The sequence below is a fragment of the Pongo abelii genome, chromosome 9 (assembly GCF_028885655.2).
Source record: "Pongo abelii isolate AG06213 chromosome 9, NHGRI_mPonAbe1-v2.0_pri, whole genome shotgun sequence".
Classification (NCBI taxonomy): domain Eukaryota; kingdom Metazoa; phylum Chordata; class Mammalia; order Primates; family Hominidae; genus Pongo; species Pongo abelii.
The window spans coordinates 92,552,531-92,568,345 of record NC_071994.2 but is presented as its reverse complement, the minus strand read 5'-3'; the positions used below and the strand labels follow the sequence as shown (position 1 = coordinate 92,568,345).

Below are 15,815 nucleotides of genomic sequence, written 5' to 3'. Positions count from 1 at the left end.
CAGAAATAAAGAAAAAAAGAGAGAATATACTGTATGCCATGACCATGAATAATGATTTTTCAAAAATTATTTAATAAAGAACCAATACATATACTTTTAGCGTTTTCAGCATATTTAATAGTAACACAATAAATGAGTTTTGATAATATTAGAAGGCAATTCAAGACATAAAATAGAGCCTATTTGTCCTGTATGTTAAGGCACAAGGAAGAGGACTTCCTGGGATAAAGGGGTTCCCACAGCATGTGAATACATTTCTGATTTGTCTCTGGTCAGAAGTGAATACAGCAAAAGATAGGCCTGAGAGGAGGTGAGAAAGAGCAATTAGGGATGGTGTATATTAGGGAGCTTTGATTAACATCAACAAAGCTCACAGCCTTAGCCTCATAATCCAGGAATAATCCTACTCGGCTGGTAGGTTTTGGGATATATTGCAGCATAAGTGGGGAGGTGGTAAAGAGACAGCGTTGAATGTCATTCTTAACACACCCAAGAAGAAAGAGTCCCTCCTTTCCATCTATCTTCTCATGCTGATTCTTCTCTTTCCAATACATATTACAGACACCAAAAGCCCAATTCCAGGAGTCCCCTACATGGACCTCCCAGTAATATTTGCCGGAGGTGAAAGTCTGAGCACCCCATGCAAGAAAACTTCTAGGTGTTGCAGTGATATAGGGTACATCTTGGTGGTCACATCCAATACACAAGCTTCTCAGAATTTCATACAGAAAGATATGACTGTTGGCTTCTTCATGCTGCAGAGTAATATGCACTGCAAAAAAAAGAAAAAGAAAACATGCATAGACATGTGTAAATAAGAAAAAAATAATTGTTCTATCAAGAAGTTACTGTACCAGGAAATGTAAAGTCATAAAGACAGTTTTGCTTGTAACTTCTAGTAAAGTATAGAGATGATTAATATTATATACAAGACAAACAAAACCCTAACCACAGATATTATATTTTTTTTGAAAACTTACATACTGAGAGCCAAATGTGAGACCAACTTTTTCAATCCAATCTTCAAAGTAAAATTTACACATTGTATGCCCTAAATGCTATGCTGTTATCAAGATCATTATTTAGAAATGTTTCTTATTCTTAAAAACTAGTGCTATCATTTTGGAAAGAATGTGAAGATTGTCACTTACTCAAGAACTGCTCTAGATATCTGGATAAAAATCCATATGTACATGTTATAAATGATAATTTAAGGAGATCTCTGCAAAATCTTCGACCATTCTCTCTGCGGTCCTCCATGCTAGCTCTGGGCTGAAGCTGGATTTTAGACTTAACATGTAGCTCTTCATATTGCAATTAAACTGAACTTATTTTCATTTGTAATTTTACTTATACTCACAAAATGATTTCTTCCTTTTAGCTTTTCCCATTAATTCAAATGTTTGCAATATATGAATAATACATACACATTAAAAAAATACAAAACCCGCAAGGATCTCCAGAAAACTATATTCCCCCAAAGAACAGTTCTTAGCAGTTCAAATGAACACACTAAAGAAATGTACAATTTTGTATTTAACATTAAATAATTCACCATTCTGAGCATTATTTCATTTGCTCCTTTTTAAAATTTTCTACCCTACTCCTTTTTCCCATTATGTAACTCAGTACATATTACGCCAGAAAGTATTTCTTTTTCACTATCTTTCAAACTTAATGCTATAAATCTGACTATAAATACAGACACAGATACCAAAGGGTTGCATGGTTATATTGTTCACTTATGTCTTAAAAGAAGTAAAATATTTGATAAAATAGGAAATATTACCTATGTGATCCTAACAATAATAATATTTAGAGAAAGTGGGAGTGCTGCCTATGGGTGGAGACTTACCTAGAAATTGGTTGAGCCTGTCCATCAGTCCAGTGATGGGACCTGCACTGAGCTCTGGATTCAGAGGCTGGGGCATGTGCAGCAGCACGGACTCACTCCTGCAAGGAAAAACCTGCAGTTACAACATCTACAGCCATAAAATAAATAAAAATCACTATTTGTATGTAAAAGACATTTCATGAGAATCCTTTGAATCTACACATTTGATAATTCAAAAATTATTACTACTTTTTGCAAATTAATTCTTTACAGTTTCTAAATTTTAAAGCATGATGGAAGAGTCTAAGTCAGAATTCAATCTGATCCTTCTTTTTTTTTTTTTTTTGCCCCAGATGTGTAAGGTTCCTTAGCCTTATGGCCTTGAGAATATTTAGAAACGAAATTCTGAGTTCTACTTCTTGGCAGACTCCCCTGACATCTTTGTCTGAAATAGTGGGGTTCTGGGGAGAACTGATGCATCCACTGCTTCCTTCTCAAGATAAAGAATGGAAACTTGTTCTAGGCAGGGAGATCTGCCTTTTAGCAAAGAACTTCCCTAGAGACGTATACAGTTCTAACACTCCACAGTTTTTTTCAATCTATTTTTCAGAACTGTTAACTGATATGAATATATGTGTAAAAAACAAAACATCAACACTTTTTCACTGCTAAAATACTTCCTCCTCTTCTCTCCTGCTTCCTCTGGTGACTTTCTCACCATCCACAAAACAAAACTCTTATCTTTCTCCTGTGCAGGCTTTCAAGCAATAAAACAAAATCAGGGGCCGGGCGCGGTGGTTCACGCCTCTAATCCCAGCACTTTGGGAGGCCGAGGCGGGCAGATCACAGGGTCAGGAGATAGAGACCATCCTGGCTAACATGGTGAAACCCCGTCTCTACTAAAAATACAAAAAATTAGCCGGGTTTGGTGGCGGGTGCCTGTAGTCCCGGGTCCTGGGGAGGCTGAGGCAGGGGAATGGTGTGAACCCGGGAGGCGGAGCTTGCAGTGAGCCGAGATAGTGCCATCGCACTCCAGCCTGGGCGACAGAGGGAGACACCGTCTCAAAAAAAAAAAAAAAAAAAAAAAATCAGTAATCAAATTGTTTCTTTTAGTTCACTCTTCTTTTATTAATTTATTTACTTTGTGGCCTTGTCTTTTAAGGCGTGAACGAAAGTAGATGCAAAAAAAAAAGTGGTATCAATATCTTAATTATTTATGCCATGACTTTAATAGAGCCTTCTTTGATATTCGTGGAATCTTAAAGAACATATGCTAAAATCTAGGTACACACTCACCTGTGTAATATGTCTCCAAAAGCCTGGAAAAAAACAGAAAAAGAAGAAACATTTAGTGCATTTCACAAGATGCATCTTTCACTAAGTTCAGTGTGAGATTTGTACTCAGTTTCTGAAGATATTGTTCCCCTACTATCTTCTCTTCTGGAAAGCATTTTCTATTTCTTCTGTAATGAAAAACCAAGTCAGTTGTATTGTTATTAATTAACGTCGTGGGAAAGGCTGAGTCTTGAAGACATTCTCTAAACAAGTGAAGGGAGAAGAGGCCCAGAGGGTCTACCCTCTGTGGTAACCACGAAGAACCTACTCAGTCATCTTCAGCTGAACCTGTTACCAAATGAGTGGACCCCAAAATAATGTTAATGCGAACCTAGATTCCCAAAACTTCTGATTTTGCCATGTTTCTAAACATTTCCATAACCTAAATGTAAATGAATCACTCACTATTTTATACATGTTTAACAACCCAAAGCATATTATCGAATTAGATGGGGAATATTTCTTGGGGCTGTTACCTTGACCATTCTACAAAGTTTTGTGGCTGGTGGATAAAGTAGGAGGGACCTTTGGCCTGGTAGAATCCCTTGGGGGGGCTATACTCTCCCAATAAAGTAGCATTAGTTATGTGAATGTGTTTTTGGAAACACATCATGGAAATAAAAGTAGGGAGATGGAGTTCAGCCATGAGGAAAATACTTATACATGTAAATAGTCAAAAACCTGAAACCACATTGTGAGTTTGTACCTGAAGTAGCTCCACGTCTGGTTTATGGCACATTTCCTTCAGCTCCTCATACGTTCCTCTTAAAATCTCCATCCTATGAGCCATTTTGGCTTTACTTAAATGAAGTTGATGAAAAATATCTTTCCCCTTCTTTTTCAGCATCTCCAAATTAAGTTTTTCTTCTTCATGGTGAAATGCAGGCATCTTCTGATACTCAGCTCTAATAGCTTCTAGCCTTAAATTCACATAACCCTGCAGTGATAATGGGTTAGTCAAAAGAGAAATGTATTTATTCATCTCCTATTAAATCTCACTGATTCCTTTTGTCTCTCAAACATCCAATAGTTTAAACCTCTGTCTTGCCAGTTCTTAGAATCTGTTCCTTTCCTTTCTTTCTGCATAAAGATCAACATAGCTGTATCTGACCAATTACATTACATTTATTCAAGATAATGTGTTTTCTAAGATAGTTGGAAATAAAAAAACACAATTTGAATTTCTCTATTCCAACCCATATTTATGGAAAAGTAAGAACACTTCGTGCTTAAGAGTTGGAGTATAGAGTTATAGTTACTAGAAAGGAAACAATTATTTCTATTTCTGACATACGCAACAAGTTGCTTAAACTCATTATATGTAAAATGACCTTAGACTAGCATGTCCAGCTAAGTGCATTTCGCCCAGCAAAACCTATCCTACTAAGGCTGTGTTGATGATTTGGCCATCTTTGTCTCTCTGAATTCATTTCCTTCCATTCTTTTTCTAAGTCATCCCAATCTGAAACATAGACTTCTCTGTGGTTCCTCAGGCCTCCAAATATACACAAACTCAAAATTACTGCATATGCTGTTCTCTCCAACTAGAATTACATATATATATATATATATATATATAAATAAAATATGTATGTATACAAACACACACACACATACATACATACATACATACATATATATACACACACAACCACACACACATACATACATATACATATATATTCACACTCATGGTCCACATATATATCCACACACACATTTGTGTTCCCCCTCCTCTTCTAAACTTTGTTTCAATTTGAATTTTTCAGTGAGTCTTTTTTCTGACCACCCTATTTAAAACTCAAACACTAATCTCCAGTTTCTGGCCTCTATTGTCCTTTTCTACTTCCCTGCTTGATTATTCTCCATCAAAAAACCTACCACACTCAAATACATCATGTATTGCATATATTTGTGTATTGACCATTTGACTCTCTTATTTGGATTGTATGATTTGTGAGGACAAAGGTGCTTCCTTTCTTCTTTACTAGTATATTTTCTAATTTAATATTCAACATAGACTAGGTTCTCATGAAATACTTTTCAACAAACTAATATTAGCTATCATACCCTCAAAATATACATCCAGAAAGAGAAAATTATTTTTAGTATTTTTCTGAAGTTCTCAGAGTTCTCCTTATATTTAGATACTAGTTCCCATATTTCTGGCATGTTTACATGTCTCCCTCAAGACACAAATCCGTATTTCTCACCGCTTTTCTCTTCATATATTATGTATTATTCAATATTAATTAGATGAGATTCTTAATTTCATGGTTTCCCTAGATTTGCCCTGTCACATTTTCTGCCTCAAATTTTCCATACAATTCCAAATACTACTTGCACACCAGCATTCAGATTAATGCTGACGGACACTCAGAAGTTTCAGTTGAGCATTCCATGACTGCCAAATAACCCTTTTGCCCAGCATTTATCCAACCAGCACATATAGAATGCTGTGAGATGGCCCAGTTTCTTGGATCTGTTGGTGTATAACTATAGGTTTGTATGAAACAAACCAGCATGCTTTGGGTGACATCAGTAGTTTTCTTAGAAATCCTACCTAACAGGCATACTATTCTATATAAAAATGAGGCCACTTTTTCTCAATGTTTTCTCTCGCTTTTTTTTTTTTTAAACTGAATCCCAAAAACATTACAGTTTGATATCAAGTTCCTATTTTAAGAGTCACCCATTTGCCCACCATAAGTTCCTGGAGAAGGTAGAGTAGTACAGGACTAACCTTCCAGTGTCTGGTTCTTGTGGTTTCCACATTCAGGTTTCTGTGATTTTCACAGGCTTTTTCCCATAAAGACTGCATTCTCTGTAAAAGCTTCTCCTGCAAAAGAGCCATAAATTGAAGCACCAGTGCAGACTATGACATATGGAGGGAGCCCAGAATCAGAGACAAATAAGCCCCTAGTAAATGGCGTTTCCCTTGTTTCCCTTCATGTTTGTCAAAGCCCAGAGGTTGGAAATTAAGAAAGCCCAAACAGAGCTGCTTAAAGGGACTCAGAGTTGGCTTTATCCAATCTCCAAGAAAATAGACCCACAGGAATTTTATGCATCCTTTACAGAAATCGATCTTCAGAGGCATCACTTACCCGGTGTTCCTCAGCAGCCGACTCAATGGGACAGTGTCTGTGATCCCGGTGCTCCTGAGAGCTGGAGCACAGCAAACAGAGCAGGCTCTTGTCCACTTCACAGAACATCTTCTTTGTCTCCCTGTGAGTGCCACACATTTGCTCCTCAGAACTCAGGAATAGCCAGAGACTGACTTTTCTGGCAAGAGAAGCCATCTTCTTCAAATGAATGTTGGTTTTGAGGTTTATCTGCTCTGTTGACTTTGTGCATTCAGAGCACTGGACAAGAACTGGGATGTCTTGCCAGTTGAGGTAGAAACAGGGCCTGCAAAAGCTGTGCCCACAATCTATGGTGACCGGGTCTATGAAGTAGTTCATGCAGATGGGGCAGGTGAGTTCCCTCTGGAAGACCTGTAAGATTCCAGAATTCATGTTTCTGAGGAACAAAGAGAAACATGTCATTTTGGGGCCTGGGTTGATGAAAAGCTTCTAAACATGTGGAGATATGTGATAGTTATATTTTCTTCTCTTGACAATGTTCATTAAAGTATAACAAACTATTTCTTCTGTTACGAACTTAAAAATTCACACGTAGGGGGAGTCTCCTGGCTTTATAGCAGATATTACTAACTAGAGGACTCACAGTCCCTTCTACTCCTAGTTCCTGTCTGTAGCATAATACGAATCTATTCAACTACCCATTTTCTGAATGTAGATCTGGAAATTGGGTTTTGATTCTAAGTGGTCAGAATAAATCATAGTTGTCCCTATTCTTCTTTCAATAACTGATGAATGACTATGAAAGAGTGGGAAAAAACTACCTGGGCCAAAGAAATTTGAGAAGATGGCCAAATAAATATGAGAAGATGGTTCTATGACATATTTTTATAGAGGTTCACAAAAGCCGGTCAGCAAACCACCATGGCACAAGTTTACCTACATAACAAGCCTGCATGTCCTGCAGTTATCCCAGGACTTAAAATTAAATTAAATTAAATTAAAAACAAAGACGCAAATCAAAGCAAAATAAAAAAATAAATAACCAACCAACCAAATAAACAAAGAAAAATGCTTCAATTAAACCAATCAGGGTTCACTAGTAGAGAAAAGAAAAATTATTAAAGATATTGGGTCTTTTTATTTTCTTGTAGATTAAATTAACTTCCCCTAGGGATGTGCAAACTCTGAACTAACATATAGGAGGTTTTTATTAAACTCAAAGAGGTGTAATTATATTTCCATGGTGTGATGGTGAATTTTAGGTATCAGTCTGACTGGATTAACCAATACCTAGGGAACTAGTGAAGCATTGTTTGTGGGTGAGTCTGTGAGGGTGTTTCTAGAGGAGAGAGACATGTGAGTTGGTGAGCTGAGTAGGAGCCTCATCTCTCAATGTGTGTGGGCACCATCCAATCAGCTGATACCTCAGATATAAAGAAAAAGGCAGAAAAAAGACAACTTCCTCCGTCTCTCTCCTGAAACTTGTTCTGAGGCTTTCAGACTTGAGCTTAGCCAGGATACCAGTATTCTCAGGACACCAGCTTGGAGACAGCCTATATTGGAACTCTCTAGACTCCATAATCAAGCAAATTAATTTTCCTGATGAATTCTGTCCCATGTAGAATCATGTATAGCTTGTGGACACATGTTTGTTCTGAGAAATGTGTCAGGTGTTTTTAGTTTAGTTTTTTTTTTTTTTTTTTGAGACAGAGATTCCCTCTGTCATGCAGGCTGAAATGCAGTGGCGTGATCTCGGCTCACTGTAACCTCCGCCTCCAGGTCCAAAGCGATTCTCTTGCCTCAGGTTCCCGAGTACCTGGGATTACAGGAACCTGACACTAGGCCTGGCTAATTTTTGTATTTTTTTAGTAGAGACGGGGTTATGCCATCTTGGCCAGGCTGCACTTGAACTCCTGGCCTCAAGTGATCTGCCTGCCTTGGCTTTCCAAAGTGCTGGGATTATAGGCACGCGCCACAGTGCCCAGCCAGGCAGTTTTATTGTTTTAATATGATAGAATATACCACACAAATCTAGGTGGCATAGCCTACTACACACCTATGGTATACACTATAGCCTGTTGTTCCTACAATAGGCTACAAACCTGTACAGTATGTTCTGTACTGCATACTGTAGGCAACTGTAACACAATGATAACTATTTGTGTATCTAAACATATTTGAATACAGAAAAGGTACAGTAAACATATTGGTATTATAATCTTACGGGACCACCATATGTGCTCTGTGGCTGACTCAAATGGCCCATGAATGTATCTGCAAACATATATGTATACATCCTATGGTTCTGTCTGGAGAACCCTGACTAATATAAAAACTATAATCTTTGTTTTGCAATTTTAAGTCCTTTATGCTGCTAGTTTGATATCACTTCTGAATTTAAGTGAAAGCAGTGAAAAATCTTAGAATTGCAAATATTTTCCCAAGCTCATCTAAGACATTTTAAGAAATCTTTCACAGTTTAATGAGATTGAGACTCAAGTGAGATGACAATCACAATCACATACCAAATTAGGTCTTATAAATTTACTTGTTTGAAAAATTGTGTTTTGATTTCTAAAGTAGGATATTTTGGGGAGTTTTCTCACTGTCTTAGTTTCACTATTTTGCATCGCTCATCATTACCTTACTAATTTAAAATCATGTCTAAAACCTGAATGTTATGGAAGCAAATAACTTCATCATTCATTAATGTCTTCTCAATTCAAGTGGACAATATTAATACACTCATTACACACATATACACACACACCTATGTGTACATATATGTATCAACTCCATATATTCATGATGAATACATATCTGTTGCAGCAAACACTAGATATTTTAAGTTTTTCAGAACTATATTAAACAATCATAGAAAACACAAAATAACAACAATTAGTATCCTTATAATTCATAAAATCTATATTAAGAACATGAGTTACAAATGGTATCATTGTGTAGATTTAAGATAATGAGATATTTTTAACACTAATTTATTATTGTGTAAAGGAAAGATGATATAATTTTATCAGGTTTCACTTACCCCTGAGTTCTTTTAATGGTTCCCACAACGATTCTTCCAAAAATAATTTTGTTAAGTTCACCTCAAGGTCAGGAGCTCATTCACTGCAGTGCTGAATTTCAGAGGTCACCAAAATGCAGTTCTAGGTGCAGTCCTTCTCCTTCAGAGAAAACTGAGCTTGTCTCTTCTGTGTCCTTTTATAAGAATCTGTGAAGACCACACCCACCTCTTTATGGGTATTTAGAGCATTCAGAAAGGTGGAGACAAAGATGATTAGGTTTATGCAGTATTTAGAACACACCTTTGCAGCTCTGATTAAATTATCATCACACTTTCATTCTGAACACCAGTGCCTGAAAGAATCATATGTAACATAAATCCTGTTAGAGCATACATAGGCTAGAAATTAACTAAGATGCATTTTATACTGTTTATTGAGTTTCTTCCATGATACAGGCATTCCTCTAAGTGCACATTTACTTATTCTAGAGAAAGGGTCTCCTTCTGTAGTGCAGTAGCATAATCATAGCTCCCTGCAGCCTTGAAATCCAAGTAATCCTCCTGCTTCAGCCTTCCAAGTAGCTAAGACTTTAGGCTCACACTATATCACCTGGCTAATTTTTTTTGTTGAAATTTTTGGTAAATTCAGTTTATGACTCTGTAGCCCAGGCTGTTCTCCAACTCCTGGCTTCAAGTGATCCTCTGGTCTCGGCCTTCCAAAGTGCTAAGAGTACAGGTATAAACCACCTCATCCAGCTTAAATGCTGCTTTAGTACATTTATAGGATATTTCCAGAGAAGTCCAATGGAAGATAAAACTTTCCTTTTTGTTTTCTGTTTTCTACCACTCTAAGAGAAATCACTGATTAACCAAATAAACCTGCTAACCTGGGGTCTCTCATTGAATTTACAAAACTTCACCAGTGTCATGGGTGAAAGATGAGTTATTATTTTAACCCTTTTCTCCACATAGTGCATGATGTCCTACAATGACTAGGACTGCACCATGGGAATTATTTTGGGGATTATACATAACTTTTAGGATATAGGCAAATTCACAAATACAGAATCCAAATGATAGGGATGGACTATGTTTTTCTTTCTATACCAAATCTTTTTGTTGTTATAGGAAAATTATTTTTTTAAAAAGAAAGAGATTTCAGAAGGGACTACTCAAATATCTTCTGACAGAGGAATTCTTTGCCAATGGTCCAGAAGACTTATGGTCAAGACTGTCAAAACAGTGAAGACAAACCTTTCAGACCCATGTCTGTCCAGGTTCAAAGACAAAAGCAGAACCCATAAGATATATGTATAGTTAGGGAGATTCACATATGAATAAAGTGCAAAGACTTGGCTTACACAATTGTTGGGGCTGCTTAAGCATATGTGAGAGCCTGGGTACAGTCCATCAGGAAAAGAAATCCCCTGCTGGCTGGATCCCAGTGGTCATGAATCAAAGCTTTGGTTTAAAGTCAATAGGGTGCAATTGGAAGATTAGAGTCCCATTTGCTGTTTAAAATGTTGTTCGAGGAATGCCTATGTATTTCTTTAAAGGACTTTCACTGATGAAGTCAGGCTTGCTTGGATACACGTCCTAGTCACAGGATTAGGACCTTTGCTTGCATCTGCAAAATGCCTTTCCAGCAGGTCCTAAGTAAGTGTTTCATTGAATAATAATAAGGTATGTCTATGCCACAAAATGGCTACTGCCCTCATTTCCCTCTTTGTACATACATGTACTCAAGTTGACACATCATAAAATCATCCAGAGTTTATATTTCATTAAATACAAGGATTTGGACACTAGATTTTCTTGTTCTATTGTCAGTTTACTGTCCAAGACCACCAACTGACTGACCACCCTGTATGCACATTCTGTACCTCAATAAATCTAAGTAATTAATCAAAGTGTCCGCACAGAAGTAAGATCTGCGCTGGTTGTGTGTGGGGGCCCTGTTGGCTCAGTCCTGGACTCCAGGGTGGGAAACTTGTGAAACCCTCGATCATGGAGTGGATCCTGCGGACATTCTCTGCTGAAATTCTGGAGCTCCGTGGCGGGGACCTGGTACTCCATTACAAGGTCTGATGATGCTGTGTATCAGGAAGGAATTAGGGCAAGGAGAGAAAGGAAGGTAGGTAGCTTCTGATTTTATTTCAACCACTGTTTGCACCACATCATTCACTTATTCAAACACTCAGCTTTAGGCAGCTGAAGCCTAGAGCACTGGAAATTAGGAGCTTTCAATTACAGACCTACCTCTGTCTACTGTGGCGTTATCAAGGAAACAACCTATTTTCTTACTCGAGTCTCAGACCATGAAACAAATATAAGAAAGTAATTCTATTTAGAGTTGGCATTTTGTAGGTTCTAAAAGTCCTACCCAATCCAGAAGAGAGAGTAGAGGTGGGTATAGGCAAGAACAATCCATGATGTGGATAAAGGACACTCCAGCCAATTTGGAATATTTGCTTATTTCCCAGTGCTTCTCCTTTTAATAAAAAAGATACTTTTTTGTACATGAGACTGTTTTCATTCTAGCATCTGAAACCTACCTCTACCACAAAGTTTTCTGTTGAATTACAAATTTATTTTTGAGAATCTGCTAATAGACTCTTTTTTTCATCTGGGTTCTATAACTCATGGGAAAATCTTTGTATGAAAGTTGGTGATCTATTTCTGCTTCTTTAACATATGTAGAAATCTGACTTTATTTAATTCTGGAAATTTTTTAATTTTTATAAAAATGTCATTCTATGATAAATACCATTTAAAACCTACGTATTATAACTCCTTTGACATTTTGTTTGTTTTATTTGCACACATGGAGAGAATTCTGCATATTTTTTCTCATGCTAACAAAATTTACTAATTTTCCAAAAAGTTATATTTCGCTTTCTGGACCCTGAATGTCCAGGGCTATCTTTTCTTTAACACATTTTGTTTGCATTTCTTCTCAATTGTTTTACCCGTTTATTGTCTATTTTTCTACAAACCCCAGTCATTTGCTCTTGAAACCTCTTATCTATTTGAGCGGAGAGAAATATGTTAGAAAAAGGAAGGGGACAATGTGATACATGGGCTATGATGTACCAGTTACTGTGCTGTCTCCATGCACACATTGTTCCTAATCTCCACAGAAAATATGCAATATGTGTAGCATTGTCCCAACTTTACATATGAGCACATAAAAGGTAAGCCTTTTTTTTTGTTTTTGTTGTTGTTGAGACCGAGTCTCGCTCTGTCGCCCACGCTGGAGTGCAGTGGCGGCGTGATCTTGGCTCACTGCAAGATCCACATCCTGGGTTCACTCCATTCTCCTGCCTCAGCCTCCCGAGTAGCTGGGATTACAGGCGCCCGCCACCATGCCAGGCTAATTTTTTTGTATTTTTAGTAGAGACGGGATTACACTGCTGTTAGCCAAGATGGTCTCGATCTCCCGACCTCGTGATCCGCCCGCCTCAGACTCCCAAAGTGCTGGGATTACAGGCGTGAGCCACCACTCCCGGTCGTAAGCAATCTTTTTATGGTCCTGTTTCCTGTATGGGATGGATTCAGGGATCAATCCCATGTCGTCAACTCCATAAATCCTCAAATCTCTCAATGTATAGTCGCACTTAGAGCCACAGGAAACACAAATGATTCCTTCTGTGCTTGTGTGTTCAGGTGAGGTTCAGCCTACATTCTGAAGTTTCTTTCTCTGACGAATGAAACATTCAGTTCTTGAATATTGCTACGTTATCATTAGGCTGTAGAAATCAGAATCAAATAGGTTTTCTTCCTTGAGAAAATAATGGAGGCAACAATTACAACCAGCACCCTAGGTTTTAGATTTCAATCATGTTTTTCCTTTTCTATTCTTTTTTCTTTTCTTAGAGACAAGGTCCCACTCTGTCACCCAGACTATAGTGCAGTTGCTGGATCATAGCTACTGCAGCCTCAGCCTCCTAGGCTCAAGAGATCCTCAACCTCGGCCTCCTGAGTAGCTCTGACTACAGGCAGACACCCCCACTTCAGGTTAGTTTTTAAATTGTTTGTGGAGATATGGCCTTATGCTGTTCTGGCTGGTCTCAAACTCCTGCACTCAAACAATCCTGCTTCAACCTTCCAAGGCACTGGGATTACAGGTGTGAGCCACTGTTCCCAGCCTCAAAGCATTTTCATAGCAAAGAGTTAACAGAATATTTTCTTCTCTAGATTCAGTAGACACAAGGTTCTTGTATTTTATTCTTCCCATATCTGGCCGTGTATCCTGTTCTCAGACATTACATTGCCAAATTTATTTTCCATTCATCTTTCCTAGCACAGTATAGAAAAATGAGCACTGCGGAGTAGAGTTTTCACATTCTTTCCTGAACCCTGCCAGTTCTAATGGTGCTCATGGACTTAGCCATTTCCCTTCACTGGAATCCATTGTTGTTTATAAACAACAGTAAGTGTTGTTTATAAAATGTCCAAGGAACAGAGCAGAATGTAAGGTTAGCATGTCTTGTGTTTTTACCTACCTTAAGCCCAAAGGATCACGAGTACTACATATAGAAATCTTTCCTCCTTACCCCTGTCACATTCTACTTGGATGCTGTGGAGAAATAAACCCAGTGTATCCCCTTCTGCTATACAAAATAATACTATTTGGCTTAAACTGATGTTTGTAAAATTTCATCCATAGATTTCAGTCACGTTTTCAAATAAATCCATTATAAAACCATGTAATACAAGTTGACTGTTTGTTTTTCACGATGTTAGGGCCAGAAGAATTTCAGGTTTTGGATATTTGTGGATTGCAGAATATTTGCGTGTACATAATAAGATGTCTTGTGTATCAACCCAAGTATAAACACAAAATTTATGTTTCATATACACCTTATACAGATAGGCTAAAGATAATTTTAGACAATATTTTTAATAATTTTATTCATGAAGCAAAGTTTGTGTACACATGCCATTTTATTACCCTTTGTGAGTGCTCTTGCTTGAGGGCATCTAGGTGGACACAGAAAGATATATTGCAACTGAAGGGGCTGGGAGAGTCTTTTGTCCACTGAGAATATATTTTGACTGTAACTTCTCATATGAGGTCACGTGTGGGATATTTCAATTTTGGTGACATTTCATAGCTCAAAACATTTGAGATTTTGGAGTACTTTGGATTTTTAGATATTTTGATTAGTGGTGCTCAACCTGTATGTTATTTCATCTTTTTTTTCTCCAGGTAGGAATGCAAAATGCATTTTTGTTTCTACTTGTATTACACATTATTTCCAACTCAAATTCATTATGCATATTGTTAGATCTCTTCAAATTTTGATGAAAATTCTCAAGTTATATCAATTACTATTTTCAAAAATTTTTTATAATAGGTAGATTAAATACCATGATAATCCACAGTTAAAAAAATAAACATAAATTCATGTGCTTGTATTCCAGTTGGGTTTTTTTTTCCAAACGATGAGCATTAATGAAATACTATGCCTTAAAGCCTTTTTCTAAATATATTTGAGAATATTGTTTGAAAGTAAAAAATTGAAAAAGACTGAACGTACCATAGTAAATCACATTTGTGCTTAAGAAGGCTGTTTTTTTCAGAGATTATTTATAAAATAAAAATACACATTTCTAACCTCGTCTCAGTTAAGAGCTTGTTACTGATGTGCTACTTATGATGTTGAATGTTGTTAGGCTAACAGGATGCACTGGTAATAGGATCCTGTCAAGCTGAACTTTCCCGATTTAAAAGCTATCTCACCATTCCTGTGCAGTATGTTTTTATTAGAATTCTAGCAGTATATATTTTAATATTGTGACCTAAATAACAAGCACACACAAAAAATGATTTCACACTGTGTATGCCGATGTATTCTAAAGTCTATGAAAAATATTGTAGGTATCAGCAAGTAGAACAGTGCTTCATGCATAGAAAGGGACCAATTAATGCTAAGTAAATGTTATTAGTTACTTAAAGAACTTTGTATTATGTAAATACATCCAAACCAATTATTATTTGGATGGTAATATGATAGCAAACCTAGATGCAGAGTTAAGAAGAATATTGAGCAAGAAAGGGTTAGGAGGGTGTGAGGAGTAGGCCACAGAGAAAGTTAATACCTATGATTTGCTGAGTCAGAGTTGAAAGCACCCATAGGCTGAGTAGATACCTCTCATTCTGACCCATTTCAGCAAAGTATTTGAATCTTCCGTGTTTCTCATAATTCTGGGAGTTTAGAAAATGCTTTAGAGAAGTGAATGAGCCACTATACTTTTATATTCATTTATTTATTGTGTTTGGTGATTTGAGAATTTCTCTAAGTCACTAGAGATAGAGCTTCAGAATATTATTGTTAGGATACAAATCTGTTTTTCAATTTTATACCCATAACCCATTCTCCAAAGATGACCCCTCTGTTAAGTAATAGTAAATTATCTTCAATGACATTTAAGTTCACCAGTTTCTTGTGAAATGTTTTTAACTTTAAAAAGTTTAAAAACACAAAAAACCATTCTTTAAAACTAAACATGTATAAATCAAGTTCTTAAAAAC

At 36.9% G+C, this 15,815-nt stretch overlaps 1 protein-coding gene across 2 annotated transcripts; it reads right to left on the bottom strand.

Annotated features, from left to right (window-relative positions):
- Nucleotides 1–209: 209 nt before the first annotated feature.
- LOC129047269 (putative tripartite motif-containing protein 49B) lies at nt 210–6,688 on the bottom strand. Of its 2 annotated transcripts, XM_009246933.2 has the most exons (6): nt 6,274–6,684; nt 5,913–6,008; nt 3,876–4,106; nt 3,131–3,153; nt 1,856–1,953; nt 210–772 (listed from the first exon to the last, which is right to left on the bottom strand). In XM_009246933.2, exons 1-6 carry the CDS (start codon nt 6,682–6,684, stop codon nt 273–275), a joined length of 1,359 nt encoding a protein of 452 aa, XP_009245208.2. In that variant the 3' UTR covers nt 210–272. The 2 variants fall into 2 exon arrangements, with proteins under 2 accessions (XP_009245208.2, XP_054382180.1); XM_054526205.1 differs by lacking the exon at nt 3,876–4,106 and having other exon boundaries at nt 6,274–6,688.
- Between the last annotated feature and the right edge of the window lie 9,127 nt (nt 6,689–15,815).